General features: G+C 41.0%; 1 protein-coding gene across 1 annotated transcript in view; it reads left to right on the forward strand.

The window, feature by feature from the left end:
* col27a1a (collagen, type XXVII, alpha 1a) overlaps positions 1-17,580 on the forward strand; it is a 65,713-nt gene that overhangs the window by 26,304 nt on the left and 21,829 nt on the right. Inside the window, exons 8-20 of the mRNA XM_085279982.1 lie at positions 1,830-1,874; positions 3,936-3,989; positions 4,456-4,500; positions 5,560-5,613; positions 6,339-6,383; positions 9,429-9,482; positions 11,565-11,609; positions 14,141-14,194; positions 14,409-14,453; positions 15,342-15,395; positions 15,772-15,825; positions 17,373-17,426; positions 17,512-17,565. Coding sequence (XP_085136108.1) covers positions 1,830-1,874; positions 3,936-3,989; positions 4,456-4,500; positions 5,560-5,613; positions 6,339-6,383; positions 9,429-9,482; positions 11,565-11,609; positions 14,141-14,194; positions 14,409-14,453; positions 15,342-15,395; positions 15,772-15,825; positions 17,373-17,426; positions 17,512-17,565 — 657 coding nt within the window. The remainder of the gene's footprint in view (positions 1-1,829; positions 1,875-3,935; positions 3,990-4,455; positions 4,501-5,559; positions 5,614-6,338; positions 6,384-9,428; positions 9,483-11,564; positions 11,610-14,140; positions 14,195-14,408; positions 14,454-15,341; positions 15,396-15,771; positions 15,826-17,372; positions 17,427-17,511; positions 17,566-17,580) is intronic.

Here is a 17,580-nt window from a genome sequence, read left to right on the forward strand (position 1 = left end):
GGTTTGTGCTTATAGAGTGCTACCGGGAGGCTGCTGTAAATGAAAAGCATTTTGGTGGGTTTATCTGATTGAACACACATGCTTGTTAAACAAGTGGCATTGTAAACACCGGCAGCCTGGCGGGAATGGCCACTCTCATTAGCAAGCTCATAATGAGTGAGATAAGGATCTAAGATGGTCTAGCTGAGGTTGAGAGGCTATGGTTAATACACAGGAACCACGGCATCTGTGCATGTGTGTGTTTGTGGTTAGTGGACCTCACAGTACACCATGGGAACATAAGCCACTACACATGTTTGTACTACAAGTAAGCCATGTAATAAGATGGAGGGTATATTGTGCATAAGGTGCATGTATCTTCGTGTGTGATTGTGCATGTGCCCATCTGTGCGAATGTGCACACATTTGTGAACCTGTATATGTGTTTCCAAGCTTGAGAGAGGGTTTAGGTCACCGCTTCTTCAGAGAATATATGTTAGCGAAGAAGTGCATAGAAAACAGAAATTTATTTTAAGTAGTAATTAAAAGCCAGTGGTTGTGTCTCAGTATAAACAGACCATATATTTGGACACATGTAGGTAATCATCAGAAAAACACAAATGTTTACCAGCTGACCACCGTCATAATATTGCACTTTATAATTGGGAAGTTTTCAGACATGTGCAGCATGTGTCTCTGAGTCCATCTGTTCTCTTTAGTGATAATACTTTTGCAAAATAAGAAAACCCACAAAAATTCAAGCTTGTGTCACTGTGTCTGTCAGCACCTGCTAACATCTCTACTTGTTTATTTGTGTTACTCATGTATTTTCCTCTCAGCCAAAGGCATCTCCTCCTAGTGGTCTTTTGATGATGTGCACCAGATGATGTGAGGTGAACGTTTTCCAACACAACACAGGGCTTATATGTGTGTTAGACACAGATGAAAGCAGACTTTTAAAAAAAACATAGATCTGCAATGACAATTACAAAAGGTTTACTAGAAAACAACTCTTTGCTGACACAGTTGCTGAAACTATTAAAGCGCAGGAGGTGGTGTTTAAAATGCTGGGAACGGCAGTTTAAAGTGCTGCTGCGTAGTGGACCGACGAGAGCGATCGTGTAACGTAATGAGTAGAGGGATGCTGCGTCCTCTTCTCCTGCTGCAGTCAGTTGACAGAGCAGTGGATAGTTTACAGGAACTCTGGGAGCCTTGGCTTGGAACGCTGAAGCTGTGGTTTAGGAAAACGGGACAACAGGAGTCTTTCCTTTCTTCGGCCGTCTGTTTTTACTTTGTTTTTTTCCCCTCTCTTTCCTTTTTTTTAAATCTCTCTCTCTCTCTTGCTCCCTCACTCTATCAAACTGTGGTCTGGGAAGGCATGTCTTCCTACCTTTGATTTAGTTTTTTTTCTTTTTCCTCCAGTCTTTGTCGGGGGTCTGTGGTGCTGGAGTCAGCAAAAACTGCAGGAAAGCACTATGTCAGGCTGTCTTCTGTGTTGCAGTCTGGCCTGCTGCAGGGGGAGGGCCTTGCTATCTGACTTAAACAGGAAGGCATTTATATCCTCAACATGCCATGATTTTGGCAATAGTCTTCTGAAGACCCTGCGAACACAGCCAGTGGAAAGTCTGATCCATTAACAGAAGGGCAGATTGATACCTCACCGCATATGGCACCAAATTTGTCTGTTGGTGCTGTTCGCGTTACCACTTCACTCCACCTGTCATTCCCACACATGCTCCTGTGTTTGTCAGGCTTTTTCCTCAACTGTGAATCATTTCAGACTTTCCCACCTCTTTTTTTTCTGTTATTATTTTATACTCACTTATCATGTGATATTTTGGTTTCTTTAGGGACAGAAAGGTTTCCCTGGCCAACCCGGACTCCCTGGAGACCCTGTAAGTATTTTCACAGGTGTTCTTTTTTACTTCTGCAACAGCCACCCTCACAGAAAAACCCATGTTCATTTCTATATCTTGTATATTCTCATTATATATTTTGCTTCTTTAACCTTAAATCTCCCCAGATGAACTCTTTTCTTTTAGGCACTTCTCTCTACCTCATGCACATCACATTATCTGCAATGCCATGCCTTCATTAGTGTCCACGTATGTCATTCACGTCCACCTCACTCAAGTCTAAACCCTTGCTCTCGCTTCATTCTTCAAAATTGAAACTCAGTCGTCATTCACTCCAGGTGTTCAACCTTTCACTCTGTGTGTATGTGTGCGCGCACCGAGGATGCCAGCTGGGCAGCCAGATTAGATTAGCCTGTTATAAAGCACTGGTGAGGACAGACATCTGGCCAAAGCACTGTGTTAAAGCGATGCACTCCATGATATCAGAACGTGATGCCAAAGAGAGGAAAAAATAGAGGGAAAAGAAACAGGGACAAGCCAAGTAGGCCAACAGTGACACACTCAGTGGCTGCTACTCCGCAGTCCTGGAGAAAGTTTCCCTTTGTGTGTGTCTATTCTGCTCCGGGCTTGTCGTTCAACCGTCACACTGTCTTACAGCATGTCACACTATGACATGCTATGCTATTTTCTAGCAGGCCTTTATTCTTTGTCATATTTCCCAGGTCATTTATCTGTTTGACTTTCCTTAATCTGTGGGAATCCATTCAATGAAGTCTTTTATTCACTGCTAAGTGACGGAAGACATGACTCTGGCTGTTTAGTCCAGCCCAACACTATTTTTAAGCATGGAGCATCCAGCCTTGCGTCCAAAGTTATTTCCAATTAGGCAAGGTCATGCTACTGTTTGCATTAAAGAAAGATCTTAGTCATGAAAAGAGAAGTGGAAATTTCTCCTCACTGTCACAGCCGTGCTCAGGATGACGTCATCAGTTTGGGGAGTTCCTGCTCTAGTCATTGTAGAGAAGGTACTTTTTACTAATATGCCCTCCCACTCGATTCATCCTCAAGCGCCCCCCTGTTTCCCACATAGCTGGTTCCTTTTGATGACGATCACAGTGTAAAACACCATACTGTTGTGTGCAGTAACACAGTGTCATCAAGACACTGTGTTACTGTAATGCACCACAGGCTGTATTCAGAGCCTAAACCTACAGCTGGTCAGTTAAAGGCCCAAATGTCACAAAGCCAAATTCATGGCGTGTTTTAACTGGCAGCATCATACACATTTATCCGAGAGAGGGAATGGCAAGGAAAGTAAGACACAAACGCTTGTCCTCTGCAAATTTTAAACACAACCTGCTTCTGTGCACATGTCTTATGCCTTCTGACAGTGACATATACAGTACATGCATGCAAACCAAACTGCTAATTAGGGTCTATGGTCTGGAACACATCTGAAAAGTGAGGAGTGAAAGAAAAAAAAAGAAGCTTTTCATGGTAATCAGTGGGAACAATTCAGTGGGGTGGAATGTCACCAAGTTCATCTACACAAGTACTCTACTTAAGTACCAATTTGAGGTGCATATACTTTTCTAGAGTGTTTATTTCCTTGCCATTTTAACATAATAATAAAATATGATCTTTTAAATCAAAACAATTCTAAAAAAAAAAAAAAACGCAGCCGAAGGTTTTTTCCTGTTAAAAGGGAGTTTTTCCTTCCTACTGCCACCAACTGTTTGCTCATGGGGGGCAGCTGATTGTTAGCGTTTTCTCTGTACTACTTTAGGGTCTTTACCGTTGAACATAAAACAGCTTGAAGTGATTTCTGTTTTGATTTGACGCTATATGTATAAATAAATAAATAAATAAATGACATTAAATTTAATTAATAAAAAGAACATATTGGAGACATATAGTTATTATACTTATCAATCACTGTATTTCATCCCATCTGCGTTGTCTACCTCACTGAAACCATTCACTGCTATGAATGGCCTGCTTGTGTGTGTTTGTGTTGCTGCAATTTTGATTGCCCACCCTACCGCTCTCTCCCTCTCCTCCACCTTCTTATTTGTCTCTCTCTTTCTCTCTTCCCCGCAGGGTGAGCAAGGTCCAGTCGGGAGCCCAGGTGCCAAAGGTTATCCTGGCAGGCAGGTGCAGTAAATCCTCTCCTGTGACTGGTACAGTTGTAGTCAGGGCCGTAGTAAGGGCAGAGGGCCAAGAGGGATTAGGTTATGCTAAGCAGATGGCCTGGAGGAAAAAAACATATTTGGGTAAATACTAAACAGAAGAAAATGAAAAATAAATGCCTCAGAAATTAACATAGAGATCCACTTCAGTATTTAAGCCATAGCTGCTATACAGAAATGTATGGCAGTGTATTTTTGTACAGGAGTATTTATTATTGTGTCCTGTCACCTTTCCCCATTGGGGAGGTTTCTGTTATTTTTATAATAAACCTTACCAATTATAATATTAGGATGTATCTCTATTGCATTGCTTTTTAAAATATTCCATTCTAAAGTTAAACCTGTAGACTTTGGTATAACCCAAATGAAGTACTTCAGGCACAGCTTCAAGTGCAGGGCTGCTAAATTAAATTCCTCTTTTTGATTTTCAGGGTTTACCTGGGCCTATAGGACCGATGGGGCCTAAAGGCGTTCGGGTAAGGAGTCAACTTTCTGCTCTACAAATGTGCTGCTCAAGCTTAGATCTGTCTAAATGACCAGTATTGATGTTTTGACAGGATCACTGAATATGCTTACTCGTCTCATGACATTTATTTTAAAAAAAATGCACAAAGAAGTTGCTAAATTAAGGGCCTGCTCACAAGCATTAGCATTTTGTGCTAGAAAGCTGTTGTTGGATGAGCACTTACTTGAATGCAACACCAGCCAAATGCTAGTATGTATGAAAGCATGCATGGCAGCAGTTGCACCAGCATCCAACACCGCACACATAAATAAACACACACTCAACTCACTGTTAATAGCGTGCTAAACTTAGGAGCCTTGTAATACAAACATTGTGTTACTGTATACAGACTCTTATTCAAAGACTGGCTGTTGATAAGCCTCCTCATGCAAACCAACACCCTTTAGGCACACAAACAAAAAAACAGACGCGGGTGACACAAACTGATTTTTATGTTGCATTTCAATAAAGGTTCTTTATCAGTTTCCCTTGGCTGCTCCGAAGCCTTCCCCTGCCCCCACTGGCTGGAATTTCCTGTTTAAGCTCAGTTTGAGGCCCTGCTGTCTTAAGGAGGCCTTCTAGTCCCCCTTTTGCTCACTGCACTACCTTTCTCTGTTTTCTGCTCTCTTTCCCTTGCTGACCACTACGTATTGTGTAAACTCATCTGACGCCTTGCTTCTAACTAGCACCTGAACTGTTCCTCCAGCGTTCAACTGTGGTGTTTCTGCTTGTTGTCGTCTGTGTGTGTCTCCACCATACTGACAGCCCAGTGTGATGTCCTGGCTATCTTCAGAGATCCCTGGCGTGAGGGTATGTGCCCTTGGACTACATCGTGGAAGCCAGCACCATGCAGTCCATGGGCATATACACTTGCCTCATGGCTTGGTTCTTCATGCAAGCCAACCCAGTCCGTGGTGGACCATCATCCACTGAAAACCAGCCCCAGAGCCATTAGGGTTTTTTTTCCTACTGCTTTTATACTATCCAAATACTCATCCATATTCCTCCTGTCTCCTCTTCTCTCCTTCAGGGTTTCATTGGAATCCCAGGCCTTTTTGGCCTGCCCGGTCCTGATGGCGAAAGAGTGAGTCCTTTTCAAATGTATATTTCTCTCAAGCAATCGGTAACTCAGAAAATGTACACAGACCAGCCGAATCCAGCTAAAGGGCCTGTGAAAGGACAGCATTTCTTCTTCAGCATTTTGTACATTCAGCTGTCTTGTTGTTATAACACGAGAAGCAGTCCCCAGCTGTCCGAGATGCTGCTGTATAAAGCTGTGTGGGAGTGTTGATGACTCATAATAAAAGCCGCTCTTTTAAGGCCTTTGAACTGCCTGAACTCACTAAGGCCTCTTACTTCTGTACAGCCATTTGCCTACTTATGACACGGTCCAGAAGGTTGCATCAGCACAGGATAGGCTGTAATCACAACTTGTACCATCTGTAGCCAGAAAGATACACATAAAGCAGAGACTATGCATAGCTCTCTTCTTCCAGCAGACTCTTTTTCTCATTTAATAGACATATGTGCACAATGGAAGCCTAGATCTCTCATAATAGGTTAGAAATATAGGCTAGGCTGCAGTCAGCTGCTGTTCACATCTGCTGAAGCAGGAGAGGAGACAGGCTTACGGCTTTGGCTTTTTAATAGTGTGTTTTGGGCTTGAATCAGTTCTACCCAAAAGTGCTATGTTTTGATTTTGATATGGCTTCTTACATAATGTCTGACTCTGTCTTTCGTCTTCTTTTCACCCTTTCTGTTCTGCTTTCTTTTCTACTTCTGCTCTCTCTATCTTGTTTGGATTTTCAGGGTATACCCGGCGAACCAGGGAAGAGGGGCAAGATGGGTAGGCCGGTAAAGTTTTGTCTCAACATACTTTGCAGATAATCTTTCAAAAATGTGATGAATTGTGCTGGATGTGCTCATTTTGAATGTTTGCTTTGTTATGGATGCTGATTATAGCTTTTAGAACCTTAAAGTTCAGAGACAAGTTTGGAAAAAAAAGGGTCAGATCGAAACTTTTTCTGCAAAGAATCCAACACATATGAAAATTTATAAGGTCTGCATTTGCGTCATTCTTTCAATCGGCTAAGTATTTCCATGGCTGTTGGAAGGGTTAACTGCAGCCTGAATAGAGTGGAGTCCCACCAGCCGCATGTCGGGGTCTTGGATGTAACAAGAAAAAGGCTTTTGTTGGAGTAATGGGCTTTCGGTCCCCCCCAGCATGGAGCCAAGCCATTTGGAAGGAAGCCGCTGATTCTGTTGTGTGTGTCAGATATAGTGTTCAAAGTCAGTTTGACAGAGTGTTTTAGAAAGAGTGTGTAACCCCCGACACACACTGCTGAGATCATTCTGCAGCTGTTGCTTATTGGCTTTTCAGTAAATAAGGCATTTATTGGCCAAAACGTCTAAACACACGCAAGCGAGTGTCCACTATTGTGAGGCTTTTAGAAGTAGATGCTTATTCTGTTATTAGGCAATTGTTTAAGAAGCAGCTGCAGATACAAATTTAGCGCTTCAGAAGTTTGTGGGGCCTTTTGCATTTGATTTGATTGCGTTAGATTTTTTTTGGAGTTTGTATGCGTGGGTGTTCTCCTCACTTAAAGAGGCCTGCATTATAAGAGAAGTTTTACAGCCATGAAAACGGCACAGGGATATAAAAATATCATTATTTTGGTCTGTTTAGTACCAATATCCGTACATTTCTTATGCATAACATCCTTAAAAGACAGCATTAAATGTACTGAAGTAAATTTAGAAATTAAGCACATTTCTGGCCTGCAAAAGCAACTGAAAGACACACACCTATCATAATCACTGTCATCTGGTTTCAGTGCTTTTGCATGGAAAATGGAAAGCATGGACGCTTAATGAGATGATCCCTCAGAGATCATCCCTCTGCTCCCTGATGGAACAGAAGAACCACAAGAACACGAGCCAGACATTTTAATGGCCATCACCAGAGCACTTGTACTCTGTCGAGGAAGCACACACACGCACAGTTTGCCATCTACCAATGAGTCAAGAGCGAATATATCTAAAACCATGGAAAGCTTAAAAAGTTTCCAAAGTGCATTGCCAACATTTCTACATAACTTTTTTTTTCTGTTTGGCTGTCTTTGTCTGTTGGTGGTGGTTGTCTTTATCAGGCTCATCTGTTGCAGTTCTTTTATATCAGTTCAGTATCTTGCAGTAAGTGCTGCTGTTGTTTGATCCTTTTTAAGGTTGAGGCTGATGAAAAGGGTGGTCTGACATAATGTGAAAGCAGAAATACACTAAAGGCTCACATGACTCTCCTCAAAGGCTTTTTAAGTACTTGGCAAATCCACGTTTCCCACATTTGTCCTCAGCTCGTACAGCAGCGGCGACAGCTATATGATTCATCTTTTGGGTCACTGTCATCCTTCGTAGATGTGTGTTCTCCCAGCGCTCACAATTTTATCGTACTATAAAGCAGGCTTCTGTTGCACAATGACCCTACTTTCTTCTTCTTCTTCGTTTTTAGGTAGCATGGTACTCCACCTGCTACAGAAACAATGTGCAATTACAGCAGTTAGTGCTGTTAGGATCGCCTCATTGACCTGATGCAAAGTTTCAGGAGAAACATTCAGAAAGCCTCAGTCAAAGGGATTTATTATTGTCTAAAAGTGAGGTTGAAATGGCATTTCGTTTTCAAGAAACAACCTGCAAAGGAGTTGCGTTTAGTCAGCACAATTTGCTTCTAAGTATAGACAGAGATTTAAATGCAGTATATCTAAATCATCTCCACTCTTGCAGAAATAACTGACATTTTCAGGAGGTAACAGTAATTGGCATTTTGAAGCAATGCATTGAGGCCAGAATAGCAGAACCTAGCCATTATGAGTCTTTCTGAATGGTTTGGTTTAAAATGCCTTGGCTCTACTGCTTTATGCAGATGTGGTTTCTCTGCGCTAAACCACCAACTGTTAGCAAAGCTCTGATTAGCTTCCCTGTTACTGCTAAATGGACAGGGTAATTACTTGGCTTACGGTAAAACAGTAGAACAGTTGGCTACACACAGCCTACAGCTGATAGATTTAATGCTTTTAATGGAGCCATTATACTCTTATTTTGCGCATATTTCAAATTACTTTATATTTAATGCTATACTTGACTCTGTGAAACTGTTATAATTGCCGCACTATTACAGTAGCAGCACTCTTGGCTGTGCAGCAGTCAGCAGTATTTGTGAAAGTGTGCTCTGTTCACTTGACTCCGTGGTTAAGGCCATTCACATTGGCATATTTCCCCCAACTACAATGCACTTTTTTTATTTGCATCAGTATTTGCACAATCAATGCAAATACAATTGCCTTGTGTGCACTAAAGTGACTGTAACTAAATATGCTTATTACAGCAGTAGATCACAAGACTTGAGATGATGCTCCAGAGAACGATCATCCATCTCCAGTGATCATTATCTCTGAAGAGCTTTGTACCATCTTTCAGCTTCTTGGTTTGTTTTTGCTTCCTTAAATGTGCTGCTTTGGTTCTCTCTCATTGCTTATCTCAATGTGTCATTTGGCCAATAAAGAAGCAACTGAAAACTTCCTGCTCAGGCTATGACAGGTTCCTTCAGTTAGTGAATCAGTGGATTTGGGGGTGGGGGGGTGGGGGGCAGATTACAGTGGGCATCACATGGCCAGAACCACTCCTATAATGAATAGTTGTGTCCCTCCATAAATTCTGGATGTGTCTATAAGGAGCTGCTCACCAAATCAATTTGAATGCTGTGTTCACATCTGCGCGTTTCCCCCAAGTTGCCCAAAAATCAGTTGTCTCTGAGCTGAACTAAAAGCAACAGGACATACATTTATGAATACCTATGTTTGAGTTGCTGTATGTCGCCAACATTAAAGTTCCTCTCTCTGTTTTCAGGGGTTTCCTGGTGACTTTGGGGAGAGAGGACCACCTGGGCCAGATGGAGAGCCAGTATGTCACACGCTTACTTACCCACACACACACACCTGATGTTTACTGTAACATTTTCACAGTGCTTGTGGCTAAATCCTCAGTTGGTCCAGCAGTTTGCCTCCGTGTTTGGGTTTTGTTTGAAGTTGTTCTCAACAAGCATCGCTATTGCATTTCATTTCGTGTCATGCCTCCAGCTGCTGTAGATCATTTTCCTTGGCACATATTTTCCAAAAAAGAAAAAGAAAAAGGAAAAAAGCTGTATTAAATGTAGCTTTTCCTATTCGCCGCTGTAAACTGCGTCCCAACACACGTATAGCTTCACAGCCATGAGAAGGCGATATCCAAGAATAGTAAATGATGTAACAGGATGCCATTTTGATGACTCCCCCCATTCATTAATGACGGACCAGCAAAACCCAGTCTGTGTAACTCCGTCCATATGGAAGACAAATAATTGGACCGTAGCATTTCCACTATTTTTGATATTCCTACAAATTTGGGACTTCATAAGCCCGTCAGTGAAAACTCTAGAACAAAAACATAAAAAGTTACACTTGATGCACACTGAACTACGCATAATAAAAGTGAAGTTAAGGTTTATGTTCTAGAAAACACTTCACCTATCCATTTCTGACTTTTCCAATGAGTCAGGCTTTTAGAGCAGGCAGCTGAACTGCTAATAAATCCTTTTTTGGGCTGTTTATTCTCTTCCTGAGAAAAAGACCCATCTTCCAAAGTGGATTACGCATTAGATTTATCAAATGTTATTATGAAATAATCAGTAAGCTTATGGAATATATGAAAATATATTTATATATACTTTGCTTTTTCCTTCTCCACTCTTTGTTGTCTTTACTTGTGATGACATGTTTAATGCATTTTACTCCTGCAAAGCAAGCAGATTGTCTTCAAATCTTGATGAAGCTTAAAATGTTTGGGGAAAAAAGCAGAATATACTTATTTAATCTTAGATGCTTACTGGAAAAGTCCGACTCAACAAGGCTGTGCTTCTGGGGGGCATTGAGCTATCAGTAATTTCAAATGCAGAGGGAAAGCTATCATCAGTAGATGTATAGTTTGTTATTTGTTTGTGGGTAGCTGCAGTGGAGAAATGTCCTGTAGATGGATGTACCATCAACCTCCTATGAGGCCTATTGGGAAGTCATCAGATTTGCTGTGATGATGGTGTTGGTGATGGTGTCATAAGTCACCAAATAAGTAATCCTTTGAAGAAAAATGACCATGGCCATGGCTAAAACAGTCAACTTCATGATGGTGGTAAATAAAAGAAAATACCATTTAAACAATGACATCACCTACTGCTTAATGTTGTTGCCTTTTGATGCCACCAGTTTTGCTGTTGCCATGTTGGTGCTTTAAAACTGGGCATCATGAGCAATAGGAAACTTGTCATTAGCTAATGAGGTTATCCAGTGCACATACTTTATAATTTTCCATAAGTTACAAATTAAACTTTGTGTTTTCAATATAACCACCATTAAGTCATCAGGAAAGTGTTTACTGAGGTCACAGAACAAGGGAGCCAAGGTTTCTTTTCCCATAGACTTCTACACAACTGGAAGACTTTTTGCAACCAGTGGAGTCGCCCCCTGCTGGCCATTAAAAAGAAAGCAGGTCTCTTTTGCATTGGCTTCACGTTTCCAAAGTTTAGTGAAAGAAACTACTTTCTTTCACTAAACCTTTATGCTGTCTATGAATAAAAGTCGAAAATGACTGACATAGATTTTCTTTAACACTGAATGAGTATACTGTACTAACTCCTGGATATTTCACTGGGTTAAAGTAAAACCTGTTAATGGCCTTAATTAGGATACAGTCTCTGTCCTCTTGTCTTTCTTTCTTTTTTTGAGGTAGAACCTGCATATTTGAAAAAGCCACAGTGGGACGATGGTCTCACATCCCTTTTACCTGAGACCCCTCATATATTCATGCACACAGCCCCCTCTCATAAGCTGCGAAGAACACTGAGCCACTCTTCTGAGCATGTTTGTTTTAAAAAAGGGCCAATAACCCATGAAACTTGCTCCTTTTCCCTCTCTCTTCATCTCACTAACTCTCTCTCTCCTCCTCTCCAACTAGGGTAACATGGGAGCCCCCGGTCCAAACGGAGTTCCTGGACTTATTGTGAGTTGTAGTTTGTGTGTTTTCTGTGCACAATCTCGGCTGCAAATGTTTAAATGAAACTGAATATACCTGCAAAACTGGGGGAAAAAGGAGAAAACTTTATTAGCTTGCATTTATGTCGCCTGCCAGTTTGGTGGGGATCTAATTCATATATTTAATATAGATATTAGGTGAATGTGGATGGTTCTTAGACGCCAGGGCTTTTTTCACAGTGAGTGCAAAGCCTGAATTGTGCAGTTTATATCTGCTATTTTCTCACATGAAGAACAAGGCACTCGTGTGCAGTTTATCAATCACACAGACCTTAACAGTGCATCTTGTCCTCCTCTTGAAGCGCCCTTTTAATAACTATTTTTAGAACAGAGCTGCCCCCCACCCACCCATCACCTTGCCCTCCATGCTTGCCCAGCCCGACAGCCGCATAATTGTGTATGATTATAATGTCTCCCTGGTTTCTCTTGTTGCGTCCCGTCTTCACCCATTGCTGCCACTCCTCCCGACCTATTCTAGGCCACCGGTGGTGGTAGTAGGCCTGTAATTGAAGGACTCTGATTACAGCCCTAGTCTGAGCTTTGTGTCCTCTTTATCCGTCTTATCCGTCAGCATAATGTACAGTACGTAGCAGCGGGACGGAGCGCCACTACAAAGATAAAAATATACAGTCACTCTTCTTTGGGGACTCCAAAGCTGAGAAGCTTTGGGTGAAGGCTGGCAACTACTGAAGTAGAGAAAATGTCTAGACAACGACTCTCACTTAGAAATACACTCAAAATAGATAGTTTCTCTTTTCTTATTTTTGCTTATATTTAACAGTTGAAAAATGAACCAAATTTCATTGTGTTAAAGACTGCCATTCTGAAATACAAACAAGACCTACTTTGATGTCATGAAGCCTCATCTGTGGCAGTTTTTCACCAGTATGATGTTTCCGAGTCTATGATTATGCTAGGAATCACTGGAGTTCATTATCAGTCTTCTCCATTAGCTGAAATCACATCTCACATCACATGTAATCACATCTCACCATCTCTGTGTTTTATTTGCAATACGCTGACTGTTTATGATGCATTTTCACTATTAGTACAAGTGCATGCTACAATGCTGTTTGACATGTCTGTGCTGTTTGGTGTGCAATAGGATGTTTTTTCAATAAGTCCCATCTGGACGTAGCGTTTTCAGTAGGAGAAACGTTTCGTCACTCATCCAAGTGACTTCTTCAGTCTCAGCTTACTGCAGGTTTCCCCAACCTTATAAAGAGTACATTTGAGCAAAAACTGAAACTAGCCCACTGAATGATCAAAACGCTATTAACAGAATCAGTCTTTTGCGATTTACTTACCTGGATGATTGAGCATGCATCAAGACATGTTTTTATAGGGTTTCATATGTGCATAAATACAAAAACAGGCCTTTTTAGCCTTTTGCTAGCTGGTTACTGGGCAACCTTTTGGCATCTCATTGTATCATGCATAACTGAAGTTTTGAGGCTACAAATGAATCAGAATCAGAATCAGAATCCGATGTTATGCTTGGGAAATAAAAATGATACGATTCCTTTGTAAGGTCTTATAGTTGTTAAAATGCAAAATCCAGGTTATAGATGCATTAGACAGATGGATTTCAATGTGTGCACAGAGCGGAGGCAAGTATTTCTCATTGCAGCAGCATCCTCCAAAAACACACACAGAGACACACAAAAATACATAAGGACCTTGCTCTTAGTGACCATTGGGTTTGAATACTTGAATACCCCAAAACTGCAAATCTGTGTCTTTCGAATGTGCAAAATTCAGTTTCAGAGTTCATTTGTGGGGAACAAAAGTCTATACAGAAGTGAATCTGCTGTTTTAAGAGAGCAGCTAAGTGTCAAGTGAGAGTTCAGGTAGAGTAATAATAGACAAGAATTCATTGAAAGTAAGATTAATGTGTTTCTTCATGCATTTCTAGCTATTTGTGAGCAGGAAATATGCCGTTGAAATTAACATTTAAGTGTGAGACTAGAGCACTGAAACTATAGAGCAGATCTTGTTGTTTTAGAGACAGATCAGTCCAGCAGGATATGACTTAATTATCAGGTATTAGATTCCATTAGATTAGAAGTTTGGGGGGAAGGTTGCCTTTTAACTCACAATACCAAATTAAGTGAGTTGCTCCGAGGTGCAATTTTGCAGCTTATATTTGATAACATCCTCTGTCGATTATTCACTGGGGCTAATGTTTGAAACACTAAGCCAAGGCTACTCTTTGATTTAAGCTTCAGATGCACAATCTTGGCTTCTGACTACAACATCTATTCATTCTTCCCGGTGTCAGTCATATATTATCATCCATTGTTTTATGTTGTGTGTGATGTGATAGCGAGGCTGGAAGCAAGACAGTGAATTTATTCTTAATCAAGCCCAAAGAGCGCTCTTATTGTATATGTGTTTTTTACATTAATGAATGGGGCCTGGGCCACATCTTTGTTCGTTATGCGTGTGATATCACTATTTATTAATGTGTTTCTTGTTTATCCCATCTTCTTGCATTAGGGAGACATGGGACCTGTGGGACAGATTGGCCCGCCAGGACCTAATGGACTGAAGGTAATCTCTCACACACATAGAGATAGAAACTGTTGCCTTCACTGTCTTATTTTTATCAGTTATTGTATATGCAATAAAACAAGAGATTTTTAAGAAGGCCTATTTTAAGCTTTTGAATTTGGATTAGTTACCAGTTATGTGCCGTAAAGATGTACTTTTGATCGAATTTGGCTTTTGAGGTGCCTTTCAACCAGTTTGTTGGTGCTTTTTCCAGGGGGTGCCTGGAAATCCAGGAGAACCAGGACTGAAAGGTGATAAGGTGATCTGAATATTCCTGTTATTGACCTGTGTTTAAGCAGCATGTGATGGATATGTAGTCTTTTGCATCCTACCGTAGATATTTCTGTCCAGAGTTTAGGCCTTAAACAGCATGCTCATTAGGTGTCACCTGCAAATTAACTTATATAAACCTCTGAGGATTGTTTCTATTGGTGTAGATGAGGTTTCCATATGCATATTTTTGTGAAATCTATTATGGAAGCATTTTAATTTAAAGCAGCCAGCCAAGCTATTGAAGAAAATGAAAGAAAAGTAGACAGACATTGTCCTTGAAATTTAAAACAAACAGCAGCATGAAGAGACCACTCAGCACTGATGATTTAAGGAGGTTCAACTAGAAGGCCTTTTAAGGACAGCAGTAAAATCTGGCTGCCTCTACTAAAACCAGAACAGTGCACAATACCTTAATGATGGTAAAGCACAAATAGTCAAATCTGAAAGTGACTGAAAGACCTTCATCAGAGGCCTCATGTTTGAAATTTGGTTTATTGGACAAATAAACCAATGCTTCTCACTTTGCATTTGTAATTACTGCAGTTACTCATTATTACTCATTTGTTTTGTGCTGGAACGGCCTGCAAAACATGTGGTGTGGCAAACTGCAGCAATGCCTTTCATAATACATACTGACACCACATGGAATAGTTGGCTAATCCAGTAAATAACACTCGCTGTGTGTGGATATTCATAAAGTGTAAACTGCTAATTAGTATTGTCTGTTTAAAAAAAAAAAATAAAAGCTTGTATTTGGAAAAGTGGAACATTTCATTCCCCCCTAATGGTTTCCTTTTTTTTTTTCTTTTTTTCTGTCCATACCTCATCCATCCACCTATGTATGCGTGTTCGTCTCCTCCTCTCTCTCTGTCAGGGTGAAATTGGGATTCCTGGAGAGCAAGGGGAGATTGGATTCAAAGGAGACAAGGTACATCACCTTTGCAACACAGTTGTGCACGCCTCACATGCACACGCTCTCTATCTCACTGCTTTCTGACCTCCTCAGCCACCGTACGGAACGCTACCTGCAGTACACTCGTGTTATACAGCCTTTGTCTTTGCAAAATGACTTTTCCAGATGTCTGCTGTTCAGCTTAAGGAAATTCATGTGTTCACCCTCCACATTTGTCTCTGTGTGTAAGCAAAATTCAAATCCATCACAGAGCAGAGTGGCCTCAAGAGATAGCACAATCTTGAACAGAGAGTCATGCATGTCGAATGTCTGCTTTGCTAGAAAATAAATTAAGCTTCTGATCCTGTCTGACTGTCTCTCTGAGTTTTTAACTTTTGTTTGTATTGGACAGGGTGTCCAGGGGGCCCCAGGTTTACCAGGCATCCGTGGGAAACCGGGACCACAGGTTAGTTCTTGTCTGGGAATGTATTCATGAAAACCAGGAATACATTTAACTGTTAAAATGTGGATAAGCAATTAGATAAGCAATAGTTTAGTTTTTGTTTGTTTGTTTGTTTTTGCCTTCATTGGTCCTTAAGCTATTTCCTTAATAGCCTTTGTGCTAACAGTTTGGCCAGAAAACAAAACTCAGACATACCAGTTAACTTAGCAGAAAGCTGAAAACTGCAAGCTCAGCAGTGTCAAAAGGTCCAAAACCTGCACATTATGTAATCTTTAATGTTTAAAGTAGGGTTTTTGTTAATCAACAGTAAACATAACTATTTTTATAGCCTGTTATGTCCAGGACTATTTCTTGGCCTGATGCAACAATTTCCTATCCATGAGGTTTACAAGCATCCATTAGAGTGTCCAGGAAGTCGCTGCTCTTTGCCAGGAAACTGTCACCAGCATTATATCAGGTCAAGTGGCTCTATAGTGTAGTGGTTTCTATAGTTGCCTAACAAGTGAGAGACCCCTAGTCTGATCCTAGAAGGAGGCACAAACCTTTATAGGGTTGCATCAGATGTAAAAGAAATCTGCCAAATCAAACATGTGGAGCTACCCACTGTAGCAATCCCTTGTGAATAATGGAGCAGCTGAAAGTAGCATTTCAGTCTCTCAGGAAGTTAAGTCCAGCTTTACTAACCACACCCAGGACTGATTATGCCAGACTTGCTGAATCAAGAAATCACTTAAACAGAACCTGTCTGACAAAGTTAAGTAGATCTTAAAAAGCAGCACATCATGCCACGATGTAAAGAAACATCTGAGAAACAAAGTCAAGTGGAAAAGGGTTCCAGTAAACCATGGTGAGTGCCATTATTCACAACTTGAAACAGTGGTGAAGCTTCCCAGGAGTGACCGGCCGATCAAAATTACTTCAAGAACACATCAACGACTCATTTAGGCCTCATTTAGGCCTCATTTGCCTCAATTAAGGTCAGAGGTCATGATTAGAAAATAAGAAAGCGACTAGGCAAAAATGGCATCTGTAAAAGAGAGGAGGAAACCACTGCTGACCAAAAAGACACACAAAGACTCGTCTCACATTTGCCATTTGGAAGCTTTGAGTCCCGTTACATCTGGTGTAAAACTAACACAGCATTTCATAAATAACACCATACCAACAATCAAACATGGTGGTGGTAGTGTGATGGTCAGCATTGCTGGTTCAGGACGTGGACAACTTGCTGAGACTTGATTGATCAGTGAGCAGTGCTTTCGTACCTGTTGAGCTCATTTCAAACATAACCTGCTCCAGAAAAAGTTAGGTCTTTTGCCTTGCCAATGCACCCCATTAATAAGTGAACCACATTCATAAAACAGACAAACAAGTGGTAACACTGAAGTTACATGGATAAGCCCAAATCTTGCTTCGTAGTACAGGACTCAGCTGCTGGCTGTCCCAAATGCACAGACATTTGCAAATGTCACTGATCCTCTCATCTCATTTTCAGCATGAGTTTTTATTTCTTATCACATCCAACTGTTTCAAGTCTTTCTGTTTTACAGGGAAAGCCAGGAGAGAAAGGTCCCGATGGTACCCCCGGACCTCCGGGCCCTGAGGTTTGTATTTACTCCTTTGTTGTTGCATTTGATGTCTGTATTTCACAGACAGAATAATAATCGATGCCCTTTTTAATCTTGATAGGGTTTTCCTGGTGACATGGGACCACCAGGAGAGAACGGCCTTGAAGGACCAAAGGTTAGTAAAATCATG

This window comes from Mchenga conophoros, linkage group LG7, assembly GCF_057382185.1.
Source record: "Mchenga conophoros isolate Kocher_MC1m ecotype Shallow Benthic linkage group LG7, M_conophoros_male_GT1.1, whole genome shotgun sequence".
Taxonomy (NCBI): domain Eukaryota; kingdom Metazoa; phylum Chordata; class Actinopteri; order Cichliformes; family Cichlidae; genus Mchenga; species Mchenga conophoros.